The following is a 14484-nucleotide window of genomic DNA, read 5'->3' on the forward strand; positions in this document are numbered from 1 at the left end:
CTAACTTGGGTTACATGATGCAAGGAAGGAAGGGGATATAAAGGTAAGGCAATACAATAAAACCCCGGCACAGCAAACATGTCAGGGGGCTTCTGAAATCAGGACCTGGGATTGAGCTGTTTTGATAGATTTCTAAATACACGTAAACAAGGCTGGTGTGATGGAAGTATCCACCCAAATGTCCTTCCTTGGTTGAGTCATTATATTTGTTCTTAGGTTGTTAAATCCTCCCATGTTACCTGGCAGCAGCCTTAAGGGAACATCCTAAAATTGTCTCTTCTTCAATCCAAATATTCCTATTTACCTTTCTAGAAGTCTTTTCAATGCTATGCAGGTTGTATTTCATGTCTCCTTCCCAAGACCGGGCCAAACATTTTTGCTGCCTGAAGTTATGAACAAGATTCCCTCACTACCACCACTTCATTCAACATATAGAAGCCACATACAAAAGCCACATACAGAACGCCAGTGTGGTGTAGTGGTTAGAGTATTGGACTAGATCCTAGGAGACCAGGGTTCAAATCCCCACTCGGCCATGAAGCTCACTGGGTGACCTTGGGATAGCCACTACCTCTCAGCCTAACGTACTCCACAGGGTTGTTGTGAGAATTAAATGAGGAGGGAGAGAACCATACCTGCTGCCTTTAACTCCTTGGAGAAAAAAAGTGAGATATAAATGCAACAGAATAAAACTGGCAGGTGAATTTTTTTCCAGCAGTCGGGTCCTCCACCAGCTGGCTAACTTAGGGAGTCCAGGGGGCAGACATCATGGCACTGTACAGTTCTGGCATCTTCTGCCAATCAGCATTGGCCGTCTTAGACAGCCACCTCCCTCTGCCCAAAAGTAGGGCTGGCTCTGCCTCCTTCTAGTAACATTGTGAGGTGGGCTGAATTAGGTTAAGATAAGGAACTGCAAACTACCGTATTTTTCGCTCTATAACACGCACCCGACCATAACACGCATGTAGTTTTTAGAGGAGGAAAATCCGTAGGCATGCCACCCGTAGGCATTCCCTCCATAACACGCACAGACATTTCCCCTTACTTTTTAGGAGGAAAAAAGTTAGTGTTATGGTGCAAAAAATACGGTACTTAGTGAGCCCCATGGCTAATCTGAGATTTGGACTCAGCCATATTCTTCAGCCTCTACAACTAGCTGATTTAAGAAAAGGGAAACCTTACTGATGATTGGGTTTAGGAATTGTGACAGTATTAGAGGAAATCTTTCCTACTTCCCAACCTGTGAAAATCCACATTCGTCTGTGAAGTGGCATGACATATTTCCGTTCTACACAGTGAAGATTAAAATCTTACTTTAAGTGTTGTTTGTTTTTAAAGCATATTCTGGACAAATGTGGCAAGAAGCTCCTTGGGGCACCTGAATGCAGGTAAGCATGTATAGAATAGTGAACGGAATACAGCCTTTCTTCCCTGACACAGACCTTACATTAACCACATTTAAAACACTGTTATAATGCCCAAAGTTTCCAATAGACCACATTGGCATTACTGGAAGAGAGAGAATCCCCCACCCCACCACACAATGCTGTTCAGTCCTGATATTTTAAAGGTAAAGGACCCCAACAGTTAAGTCCAGTCACAGACGACTCTGGGGTTGCGGCGCTCATCTCACTTTCCAGGCCGAGGGAGTAAGCGTTTGTCCGCAGACAGTTTTTCCGGGTCATGTGGTGCAACGCAACACTTAAACCAGAGGAGCGCACAGAAACACCGTTTACCTTTCCGCTGGAGCGGTACCTATTTATCTACTTGCACTTTTTTGCATGCTTTCAAACTGCTAGGTTGGCAGGAGCTGGTACGGAGCAATGGGAGCTGATATTTTAGCTCTTTCCAAATATGCATGCAGTCACATGATAGGTAGGTAGGTAGATTCCAGCAACTGCAAAATGCACACACATTACCCCAAGGCAGGCTTGTTTTATATGTTGTCAGTGCTTCATCTCAGGCAAATAAATAAATTCATCTATTCAGACACATTACACAGAATTACCATTACACAAGGGGAGAAAGTGGTGGGCATCTCAACTTTTTCCATATCAGTTCAATCACAGCTAATTTTAAAAAAAACCTCAGCCCAGCTGCTCTTCATATAACAGGATAGTCCTAAGGAACCAGGGTCTGCTTAATGGGAGAGAGAACCTTTTTTTAAGGATTTCTTAATTACTAAAAATGGAGATGAAGGGGAAGCCTGGTCCAGCTAAGGGTATTAATGTATAGACACAGGAGTCAGATTGTAACGGGGAAAATGGCTCATCTACTTTTGATATAATCAGGGAAGTGGATTAAATCTGCGGAGCGTGGCTCAGTGGGATTTTTACTAACCAAAGTTGTTTGCACGTCCCTGCTACTAGCAGTATTTATTTATTTAATATAATTTACACATTGTTTGATGGAGTGGGGGGAATCCCCACCCTCAAAGCAAAATGACCACTAACAAAAAATTATCCACAATATAGTCAGATATATGTTGATATGGCACGGTTTCTCAAGTTCGTAGTTTCGTTGCTAGTTTGATCCATTGACTACAGCTGTGCGCGCGTTATTATGAACACTTTTTCATGAGAGTTTGCAAACCAACAACAACAACGTGGAACACCCTTGCCTAGAACTAGATAAGGCTTTCTACCTCCACCCTTCTTTTTAAAAAAGTAATAATACAGTAATACAAATCTCCGCTTTTCACTCCTCTGCATGCTTAGACTGTTGTCCTCTGATTGGCCAGGCTAGGGCGCAGCCTCAACCAATGAGGAGCGACTTAAGCTTCCCCTTGAATGAAGTGCGTGTAATTTGCGAGTTGTTGTGTGTAAGTGAAACTGATCAAAGGCGCCACGGCTGGTGTTCTTGGCTCTAGAGGAGAACTTGCCGCGTCGAGAGGCGGCGGGGACGGAGGCGATCAGCTCCATACACCCCCGCTGAGCCGGAGAACCGGAGAGCTTGGTGGGCATTTCCCTTGGGGATCAGGTGGCTCATCCTGCCGCCCTCTTCCTCATCCCCAATGCAGAATGCCTTAGCCTGAAAAACGCGCCGCCGCATGCCAGGAGCAAGTGGTGGTGGGAGGAAGGCAGAGAAAGGAAGGAAAAAGCCCAAGCAAAATACAAAAGCAACTCAAGATCTTCCAGCGATGAAGAGCAACTTGGTCAGAAGCTTCGTGCCTTGGCTGCTTCTTCTCCTGTGGAGCCTGCGGTCTGCAGCTTCTCAAGCAGGTAAGTGACCTCGAACAGTCTAAAAATGTGTGTTATCTGTCGTCTTCTTTTCTTTTTGGCTGCCTTGAGCGGAATCGCGAGGAGAAAACTGCCCTTTGCAGTAACACAATCGAGTGTCTGTTTAGCCCTAAACAGGACCTTACACGGCGGCTGTGTTTATATCCCGCATGATAGTGGTGTGTAAACCCCCCCCTACTCCCCCCTGAAATCGGATCCGAGGCGTTTGATTATCTTTCTCTCGTTTTGTCAGCCGTAGGGAGGGGAACTGTGTACTAGTTTCACACCACGGAGAGACGCCTTTGAACCTGTGCCGCCGAGCTGTGGCAAAACCTATTTTTGTGTCTCGTCCTCCCCAGCCTCTCAGCTCTTCCTTTCTCTAAAGGGAGAGGGACACCCCCCCCCAAACAAACAAACAAACAAACCACAACGATCTTTTATTTTCGTGATTGGTACGGGTCTGAGGAGCGCGATCCTGGCTCGCTGATTGCGGGGTTTGGAGGAGAGGCGTGTGTGTTTCTCCTAAAAGGGAGGGCAGAAACTTCAAGGCAAACTTTATGGAATCTGTAAAATGTTGTTTCGCTTGTTTGAAGGGTTGGGTTTTGGAATCAACTGTGGGGAAGACTTTTGTGTGTGTGTGGGGGGGTGCTTTAGGTTGAAATTACAGAACCAGGACTTGATTTTCAGCCCTCCCAGCCTTTGAAATTGATTCCCTAGGTCTTGTTTAAACCTCAAAACCCTGGCGCACCTGAAGTAATGATAATAAACAAGTGACTGTGAGCATGTGCAAAGTGCGTTTTCCTCTTCACTGAGTTTCCATAGCCCCTCCCCACTTACATACCTGGGATTTGGGGCTTACAGGATATATAGGTTAGAGAAGGTGTGGTTTTCAGGTAGGATTCGACTCTTTGTTTTCCCCCTTGAAGTTAAGTGCCATCTTGGAGTGAAAAATTATTATTGTATTAGTCATTAGTGATGTATGAGACAAGTGGCTACTTCACACAACTCTTCCACAAAATTTTATTCAGTGCCATGTTCTCCTCCTTGAGGAGTCCCTCCACTCATTATGTTCTTAAGGAGAACTTAATTCTTTCATTCTTTATTTGGTTGGGGGGGGGATTCTTGGGTCAGAGTAACTTCCTCTTCATAGTTCCTTATCCAGGGCACATAAAATAACAAACCCTAACCCTACTTACCTGGGAGTAAGCTCAGTTGAAAACAGTATGACTAACTTCTGTGTAAACATGGTTGGGACCTGCGGTTCATATTGATCAATTGCCCTCTAATAACCCTGCCTGTTGGTAGATTGAAATATGGCAAAGGAGTGGATTCATCCTGCCCTTTCAAAACAGGTTTATGGGGTTAAGTAGGGGATTCGGATCCACTGTAGTTATTGAGGCTGCGTGAGGGAGTGGCAGCTACTCCAGACTAATTAATGGAGTTTGGGGGCGTGAGCCTGTGTATCTGACATTCCAGTCACCAATATAGATTAGAATCCTGACTCCACCTACTGTATATTGAAAGAACATGCAAGGGGGGAGAGTTGGAAACAAGCTTGTCAACACTTTTAACTAATGGTGATCTTGAGTAGAAAAATCCAATGAGGTAACACACGCTCTTTCAACTCTTCTCCAGTGTGCTGTGCTTACACAAATTCTGAACCAACCATAACATTTCAAACTGCCAACTATTGGGAAAAGCTTGGCTTGCCCCAGTTATCCTGGGGGTGCAATGTAGGTGTTGTGATGTAGAGAATTCTGTGGGTTCTTGTTGCCCGCTACCCAGAAAGAAGGGGGGGGCATTACATTGGTACTGATGCATGACTTTCTCCTGCTCTCATATACAGTGGCACCTCGGGTTACATACGCTTCAGGTTACATCCGCTTCAGCTTACAGACTCCACTAACCCAGAAATAGTGCTTCAGGTTAAGAACTTTGCTTCAGGATGAGAACAGAAATTGTGCTCCGGGAGCGCAGCAGCAGCAGCAGGCCCCATTGGCTAAAGTGGTGCTTCAGGTTAAGAAGTGTCAGGTTAAGAACAGACCTCCGGAACGAATTAAGTACTTAACCCGAGGTACCACTGTAATATTAGAACCCGGGATCATTCAATGAGGCTGAATATTGGGGAGATTCAGGGCAGACAAAATCAAGTACTTCTTCGCAGCTTCCACAAGAGGCAGGGATGGCTTTAAAAGGAGATTAGACAAGTTCGAGGAGGCTACAAAGAGGGAAATGCACTCTGCACATGCAAAAGCCCCTGAATATTAGTTGCTGGGGAACACAAATACACTGCAGTCTTGTCCCTAGTTGACCAGTGTAGCTAACAGGATGTTGGACAAGTTTTGGGCTTGATCTTCTGCTCTGATTATGGAGAGGAGACTTGCCATAGTCATTCCTGCCTTTCCATCTCCCATTGCTGAACTGCGTCATTGGGGGAGAAAGGGGAGAGGCCCTGTTGCCTTGCAGGTGGCATTCTTCCATTCCCGTCAGACTCAATCCATACCTTGGGCAGGCAGGTTCCAAGTGCGAAGATTAAACACCGCAAAGGGAGAAAAAGTTTTGATTTGAAAAGGGCCAAGTCCACTGTCCTATCTTGTTTTGTGGTTTCTTAAGCCAACAGACTGGGGGAAATAAAAGGAGTCCCTTAAATCGATGCTGTTTGAAAGGTTAACCTCTCCAGCTAGGCACTATGGTATGGAGGAATTTTTCTGTACAGCGTTTCCTTGGCTATCTGTTGTTAAAAATAAAAAATCTTTGGGGAGGGGGTTGTGTGTGTGAACTATGGATGTCCTCCTCTCTTAGACACTGGACACAGAGTCAAAACAAGTTAAGCATTCGTTCCGTTTTTCTGCCCGTAAATATGTTTGCAAATATTTTTGAGAGCAAAGTCCTTTGGAATGCTTAACTTCCTCGGCAGGTTCCCTTTGCACCAGTGGGTTGGGGAACCATCTGCAACCTTTCAGATGTTGTTGAGCTTCATCTCCTATCAGACCCACCGGCATGGCCAGTGGTCGAGGCTGATGGAGAGGGCCACAGGTTCCCCATCCTTTTTTATTATGTCCATGTTGTCTGGAATGCAGTTTTCTTGGTGTATTCTAGGGAATGTTTAGGGGCTGCAAGGTGGTGGATGAAGGAGAAAGCTAGAGAGGTGGGAGTAACCTTTTAGCAAGGCTTTGTTGTCATAAGAACATAAGAGGATCCCATGCTACTGGATTGGGCAAAAGTCCTTCCTGTCCAGGATCCTGATAGCAGCCAGCCAGGTGCCTCTGGGAAGCCAACAAGCAATGCTAAGAGGCAATAGTTCTCTCTTGCTCTTGAACCCTGCAACTGGCACTTGGAGGCTTCATTATGACTGTTATTCATATGGGTGTTTAATCCTGCTTTAAAGCCATTTAATCCAGAGGTTATTACTATATCTTGTGGCAGTGAATTCCACAAATAATTTATGCTGAAAATCAATAAATTGTGCTTGAACTGCTAAGATGGGTTGTTGTCATTTTAAAAACGATAGTAGCGTGGAGGGTCTCCAAAAGCACAGGGCCCTCTGCAAAAAAAGGCGAATGAGTGGCCAAGCAGTGGCCCTCCAGATGCTGTTGGACTGCAAAATCTAATCTCCAACATTAGTAATAGCAGCAGACCTGTTTAAATGAATTGACCTAAACTCATTGACTTCAATATGCCTGCTCTGATTATTACTAAATGTTGGGTCTACCCCTTAAACATTGCACTAGAGGCTGCTTAAAAGAGCAGTAATGTCAGTTCATGCCAATTAACATGGGAGCAATGTTTTTGGAAGACCTTATTTAACTGAAGAGCAACTAATCAATATATTCAATTATAACAAACAGATACCGGTCTTCCTCTGCAAAGGTGTTTATGTGAGGTGCCTGCAGCGATGTGTGGCCTTGGGTAGGGTTATGTACTTGCAGGGAAGTGTGGCCTTGGACAGGGTCTCTTGGCACACCTCCAGCCCGGTGACCCTAACCAGAACAACCCCTTCCTGTCTTTCCTATCTCTTTGGGCTGGCATATTTGCACTGGCACAAACGATGCACCTTTTCGCTTTATGCTGCATTTCTGCTGACATGTATTCTGCCTTTTGTACTTTACACAGTGTGTTTCAAGGCACTTGGACTCTGCAGCTGTTCACTAATGAACAACTCTGCTGTGGGGAGCCACCTTGTAGATGGAATTGCCCTCTGTGAAGTCAGATAGGTCATTGTCCTCTATGTTGTTGTTAGGTCTCTACAGAGAGATCACATCTCACAACCTTTTCTGCTGCCAGCAGCAAGGCAACGCTGGCATGTTTCTAACCCTCGGAACTGCTACCTTATTGGAAGGTAGTGATGAGGCCAAATAGACACAATGAAACTGAGAAGGAAGGGAGACCTCTGTAGGGAACCTTCGCTGGTTCGCCTACAGAAGCATTTCTGTGATTCCTTCCATAGCTCAGTGGTAGAGCAACTGTTTTGCATGTGGAAGATCCCAGATTCAACCTGTGCCTCTTCAGGTAGCGTTTGCAGAGGCCCCTGCCCTGGGACCCTGGCAAGCTTCTGCCAGTCAGTGCATACAGAAATGAGCAAGATGGGCAGTGGTCTGACTTGGTATACAGCAGCTTCCTCTGTTCTCAGCTGTCTTAATTTCCTCTGCCAAGAGGAAACAACCTTTATTTTTCTCGCTAAGTTGATGTGTTGATACACAGCTGCTGGACAACCAAGTGCTGGGAACCTTGTTTACGTTTTTTCCCTACTTAATAGCACTTGCTAATGAGCCCTCTCTTGCTCTCCTCCCTCGGTTAATAGAGACCAGGTTTCCCCAGTTGCCCGAAACCAGTTTTGTGTCAACATTCTTGACCTCTGCTAATTGCTTTCCCCATGTATGCTGTAGCTTTTGTCAGTGGGAAGAAAATCAAACAGTGTCGGTCAGATAAACTAGAGGGAAAACCTCCCTTCTCTGCCCAGATCCCCAGTTCAAGACACACCTGCCTAAGCAATGCTGAGATTGGGAGGAAATCGTCTACTTCTTAAGAATCCATGGGTCAGAGGTTCCCCCCACCTTCCCACACATAAGCTGGCCTAAAACCAAGTCCTGATGGGGGGGAAAATCAACCTTTTTTTGGTTGCATTTTTCTTCCATGTGAAAAGTATGTATGTATGTACCTGCACAGATTTTTCCTGGCCCTTTCCAAGTGTGAAAAGACATGGGAAAGGACCCCTAGTAACTTCTAAATCAGGGGTCAGCAAACTTTTTCAGCAGGGGGCTGGTCTACTGTCCCTCAGTCCTTGTGAGCCGTACTATGTTTTGAAAAAAGAAAAGAAAAAAGAACAAATTCCTATGCCTCACAACCCAGAGATGCATTTTAAATAAAAGGGCATATTCTACTCATGTAAAACATGCTGATTCCCGGACCGTCCGCAGGCTGGATTTAGAAGGTGGTTGAGCCGGATCCGGCCCCTGCGCCTTAGTTTGCCTGCCCATGTCCTAAATGGACCATATCTGTGAGATGAGGTCTATTATAATTCTAATGACAATGCTACGTCTGTAGAATCCTGATGTTGCACAGAACTAGACTTGGCTTGAAAAAATGAGGTGGTAACATTTTGAGCACGTATGGCAGGCCTCTTCCCCTTCCCCAAATTACCACAAGCATGCTACGTGCATCTGGGACTGTGGGGAAGGTACCCCAGACAGGCATGAGTTCCATTCTGTCTCACTTTTAGGCATTAAACGCCAAGGGGAAGTTTGGCCTTACAGTCGTACCTCGGAAGTCGAACAAAATCTGTTCCGGAAGTCTTCCGAAACATTCAACTTCCATTTGAAATCCGCAACAGTCACTTCCGTTTTTCGACTGTTTGGGAGCTGGAACATTGGACTCCCAAGGCATTCGGGAGCTGAGGTACGACTGTATGTTGGACATTTTGCTTAAGTGTATTGATTAGGTAGCCAACATAGTGCCTTCCAGATGTTTTGGACTACAACTCCCATCATCCCTGGCTGCTGGGCATGCTGACTGGGGCTGCTGGGAGTTGTAACCCACAACAACTGGAGCAGTAGCACATTGACTAGACCTGGAAGAGAGTAATTAATGCAATCGCCTGGTCTAGCCTTGGTCCAGGAATTCTCTTTGGTTGACGCTGGGATGAGCCCATTGTTATATTAGGTTTCAAGTGTAGCTTTTACAAGATCTGAAGGCAATGAGTTGATAAGAGGAAAACCATCTTGCTTACCCTAAGCACTGCCATGGTATCATCTCTCCAGCACCCCAGTCCTCACCGTTCTGCTCTCGTGTCAACAACACTGCGACACAGCCACACTGCTAATTGCCACAAATACTCTCCACACCTTCTCCAGGCCTGCTCCCTTCCAGAAAGGGTCATTCAATTAATATGTACAAGAAATCTTCTAAAGGTTAAGAAGGCTTTGTCGACTTTCCAGTTCCTGGCCAATTCTTTGCTCTGTTGATAGATTTTAAACAACAACAACTACTTCTCTCTCTCTCTCTCTCTCTCTCTCTCTCTCTCTCTCTCTGTGTGTGTGTGTGTGTGTGTGTGTGTGTGTTTGTGTGTGTGTATTTTCTAGGCTGCAGAGAAAATAATTGTATCTTAGGGTTGGGAGGGACCGGGACATCATCAGTCCAGGTCCACCCTGTCTTCATGTGGTATTAGCCACAAATTGGCCTCCCTGCAGATTAAGCTGGAATGGAAGTCAGACAGTAGGATGCCACAAAAAGGGTGCCAAAGCAAAAGAGGTGCCTTGTGCCAAAGTGCCTGTGGAGCACCCAGCTCCTCCAGCAGACTGGATGAGTTGGGAGGGCACGTGTCATAAAGGAAGGGAGGGCAAAACTCTTAGAAGCCACACCAGGGTTTGAAATTAGCCGGGCGCCAGGCACATTTTGTATCTAAAGGTTCTCCATTTGCGAGCATCTCAAAAAGTCGGGTTGCCATTTTTTGTGTCTGGCTGACACTCAAGGATTACTGAAATGTATGTGCTCTGAAGCCTCAAAGTATATGTTAAGGATAGACTATATGTTAAGGAGTTTAACAGTAAAGAGTGTTTTGAAAACCTGAAGTATGGTACCAATATTTTCATTGTAAGCACAAAATTAAGCATGTATTAAATGTGATATGCAATTCACATAAGTAACACATTGTTAATATTAATTCATGCTTTTCAAAATAATAAATAAATACTGTTGCCGACCCCCGCCCCACCCTACCCCGTGGTGACAAGACATTCTGTTTTGGTGCCTACAACCCAGGTCCCAGAAGCCATTTGGCTCCTAGGTTTTCTACCCCAGTTTCTAACACTGAGCCACACAAAGACCATTATTTATTTGTCACATTTATCCACAATTGTAGGGTGGCTTACACTGAGCTATTTAATTTAACCTTTTCAACAGCCCTGCGAGGTAGGTTATGACTAAGAGGCAGTGATGTCAGCAGCGAACTTCCTAGCTAAGCAGGGATTTGAGTTTTGGATTCTTGCATCTACACTCGACACTCTACCCATGTAGACTGTGATTGCTTTCATTGTCTACACCAGGGATGGGGAAACCCCCGACTCTCCAGTTGTTGAAGGTCTCCAACTCCCATCAGTCATAACCAGCATGGCATATAGGTCAGGGATGATGGGAATTGAAGTTCAGCATAATCTGGGGGGCTCCAGGTTGCCCATCACTGACTGTACCTCCGATTGCATTTGCTTCACAAAAATCTGGGAGTTTGTTAAAAGGCCGTGTTAAAGAGAAACTAGTGTGTGAGTGTATTGTAACTTTAGGGTTTCATGCATGTTATTTGTGTGTGTGCCTATGGATGGGAGAAGGACAGCCTGTATTGTCAGGGGGATAAACATCTGTGGGGCTGAGATACAAATGATAAGGGGGCAGTGACCAAACAATGGAGCCTATTTCTCTGATACATTTATTTCTGATTGGAATCTGTCCAGCCCTTGGTTCAGTCCCTGCCTCCTGCTCTTGAGATAAAAGAACTCATTGTTGCTGGACCTTCGCTTCTGGTTTGACCAAACCCCTTAAGTCTCTTGCTCAATGATTATTAATTTGGAAACTGCAAAGTGCTAGGCAAATGGAGGGGATTCAGGAATCATGGCATTTCAGTGGGAACATGACTATGTAGGGAATCCATAGTAGATTAACTGTAATATAAGGTTTTGCCCCAGAACCAAGTTTTAGTGCCAAATTGGTTGTGGTTACTCCATGGAGAGGGGAAGGTACTTTGTGCATGCTCAAAGACACTGAGTATCATGACCGCGGCCATCTTTTGCAAATGTGTACGAAAACGGTCCCAGCTGACTGAAGCATGCTGTGGAATGAAGGTGGACAGAACGTGGATTGTGGTCTGCAAGCTAATTCTGTTGGAGCACTGAGTGTTTTGCCGCTCGCTGGGGTTCTTGCGAAGAATGCTGGGCTTTTTCCAACAAGGCACTTCTTGTGCATACTCAGGGTCAGTCAACACAGGGTACTTATGTGCTCTTCAAAAATCCCATGAGCTCTTGCTGGATGACCACAGAGTTTCTAGTTGTGAAAAAGAAAAAGTCTGATCAGCACAAATCTAGAAGACTCTGGTTGCTGGCTTCATATGGAGCTCCCTGGGGGGGGGGATGTGAAGGATCATTGTTTTAAAAAAGGGTACCCAACAGATTCAGAAAATGACTTATAAATGCTCCAGCTGGCTCAGGCATTTGGGCCAAGCCACCTGATGCAAGGAAATGCAAATACCAGTAAATCCTGCAGGGTCCGTAGCCAATTTAACCTGGTAGAAAAACCATCACTGTATTTAAGGAAGTGGTCCAAAACCGATGGGGGAGATTGTTCCACTTTAGCTAGAGATGCTCACAAAAGGCACAGATGTTTTTCTGGGATGTTGAGGCTCACCTGGCACTGAAATCTGGATCTCCTCCTTGGAGGAGCTCTCCTCTTCACGCTCTCCTGTTTCCTAATGCAGGCAGCCATTTCCCTGTGGTGCAACTTTTGGGTCCAAGGGGCTGTGCCCTAATCTCTTCCATCTATGCACAGCTTAGGTTGTCAGAGATTTGCATGGCCAGGGCTGGGCAGGATTGTCCCTCCCATCTGAATCACTCCAAAGGAGGGGGGGCGGAGGGAGGACCTTTCGTAATAGGTAGTGCTTGCTGAGTAAATAGCCACAAGCGAAAAACCAGGTGTGCAGGGGAAGATCGGAAGGGTGGATGCCCAGCCATGAAGCAACTCCGAGCGGCAGTAAAGCAAGAGGGATGATGTATTGGAGGGGTGATCTACTTGAGGGATCATATCCAAACAAGGGGTGTTGAAAAGCACCGTGGCCACAGCCTCCGCCCACACCTGGCGTGTGTCCTCTCCTGCCAGATAGGCACAGGGTGTCTTCACAAACAGAGCACTGAGTCAACAGAGAGAGAAAAACAATGTTGCTCATCCCCCGCAGTTTGAATGGGTGTTAGGGACAGACACCAGGATGGCTCTTGGATTCGCCACTTAAGCAATCCTAAGGCAGATGTTGGTTTTAGGACAGGGAGCTTATCCACAGAAGAGGGTTGTTGTTGTTTTTGAATTGAGGGAAGGATACCTGAAGAAGCGTCTCCACCACCATTGTTCTGCCCGGACGCTGAGGTCCAGTGCCAAGGGCCTTCTGGCGGTTCCCTCATTGCAAGAAGCAAAGCTACAGGGAACCAGGCAGAGGGCCTTCTTGGTAGTGGCGCCCGCCCTGTGGAACACCCTCCCATCAGATGTCAGAGAACAACAACTACTTGACATTCAGAAGACATCTTAAGTCAGCCCTATTCAGGGAAGTTTTTAATGTGTGACATCTTAGTGTATTTTTTGTCTTTGTGGATGCCACCCAGAGTGGCTGGGGAAAAAATAATAAATTATTATTATTATTATTATTATTATTATTATTATTACACAGCTCCATACATGCCATACATTTATGCTGGGAACTGTAGTTCACCCCTTACCATGGGTGTAGGCAGGATTTATTTTATGGGGTAGGGGGACTGGACACCCACTATCAGCCTCCTCTGACTGGTTCTGTCTAGCAGATTCGGAACGAAATGTCCCAACAGTTGTTTTAAATTACTTTCTTTTGGCCCCAAGTGCTCAGAAAAAAATCTGTCAAAATCTTTCTACTTTTAGTTAAGTATTTTAATCAACTGAAATGAAGAAGGCTCCTGATGATAGGGACACCCTGGAGGGACAGAATGATTGTTGCTTTTCTCTTTCTTTCTTACCAAGAGCAGAGAGGAGGGAGGAGGAAGTGGGCTGAGAGGGAAAGCCACACAGAAGCACCTGTGGCTTCCAGTGCAGCTGCCTGCACTAATTTTAGGCTTTTCAACTTTGACATTGTCCCTTGTAAAAAAAAAAAAAGGCTTTTCAGAGCCTGCCTTCTTCTACATTCCTACGCCTCCTCCTGACAGAGGATACACTTTTGGAACAGGGGCTGTAGCAGCAGAGGCACAAATAAAGCTCTGCTAGAGGCAGCTTCACAGCATGCATATTTCCTTGGAATCAGTCCAATTCAGAAGTGCAGGGTCACTTCAAGCCAAGCCCCCTTCTAAGATTATGCAAGATTATACAGTCGTGTTATAATTGTCGTTGCCGGCATCCATCTGTCTCGAGAGACAATAGAGCACGCCTCCGGGGGTGAAGTCAAACCGCTGTATTAGCAGCACCAAAAGTGACCTCTGTGGGGCGCAAGCCTGGGCAGTGTTGAATGGAGGTTTTGGGGATGCCCAGATAACGAGACCTCGCTGGTGTGGTCCAAAGGGAAGCAGAGCAATACGTTTGGCGCTAGCTTGGCTGCTGGAGTTGCTGGAGGGAGGCGTGCAAGGCGCCATCCAGCTGTCTTAGGGATTTGTGTAGAGTTTACTCCTTAGCCTTTTCTTCTCTCAAATATAATTTGATGATGATAATGATGTATGCATTGCAATGCTCAATGCAGATCTCTTTGTGTTGCCTTTCAGCTAGGTCTGCTATTTTGTGTGCATGTTCGTGGGCAAATGTTTTGGATCGCTCCAATAGCTTCTTTCTGAGCAACTTAAGTTGTGTTTACCTTGTTACGCAACAGAACATGCACACCATTCTCTTGAAACTGAAACACCTTGTGTTTTAATTCTTCCTAAATGCTTAGCTATGGAGCATATAGAACAACTCCATTCCCATGCCACGTGCCTCCTTCAGAGTGACCCTAGGAGCATAGCTGTCAACTTTTCCCTTTTCTTGCGAGGAATCCTATTTGGAATAAGGGAATTTCCCTTAA

The 14484-nt window shown here is 45.7% G+C and overlaps 1 protein-coding gene across 1 annotated transcript in view; it reads left to right on the forward strand.

Moving 5' to 3' along the window:
- The first annotated feature begins 2806 nt into the window (after window positions 1-2806).
- ERBB3 (erb-b2 receptor tyrosine kinase 3) overlaps window positions 2807-14484 on the forward strand; it is a 92360-nt gene continuing 80682 nt past the window's right edge. The window contains exon 1 of the mRNA XM_053375293.1: window positions 2807-3221. Coding sequence (XP_053231268.1) covers window positions 3050-3221 — 172 coding nt within the window. The 5' untranslated portion in view covers window positions 2807-3049. The remainder of the gene's footprint in view (window positions 3222-14484) is intronic.

The sequence above is a fragment of the Podarcis raffonei genome, chromosome 2 (assembly GCF_027172205.1).
Source record: "Podarcis raffonei isolate rPodRaf1 chromosome 2, rPodRaf1.pri, whole genome shotgun sequence".
In the NCBI taxonomy this organism is placed as follows: Eukaryota; Metazoa; Chordata; class Lepidosauria; order Squamata; family Lacertidae; genus Podarcis; species Podarcis raffonei.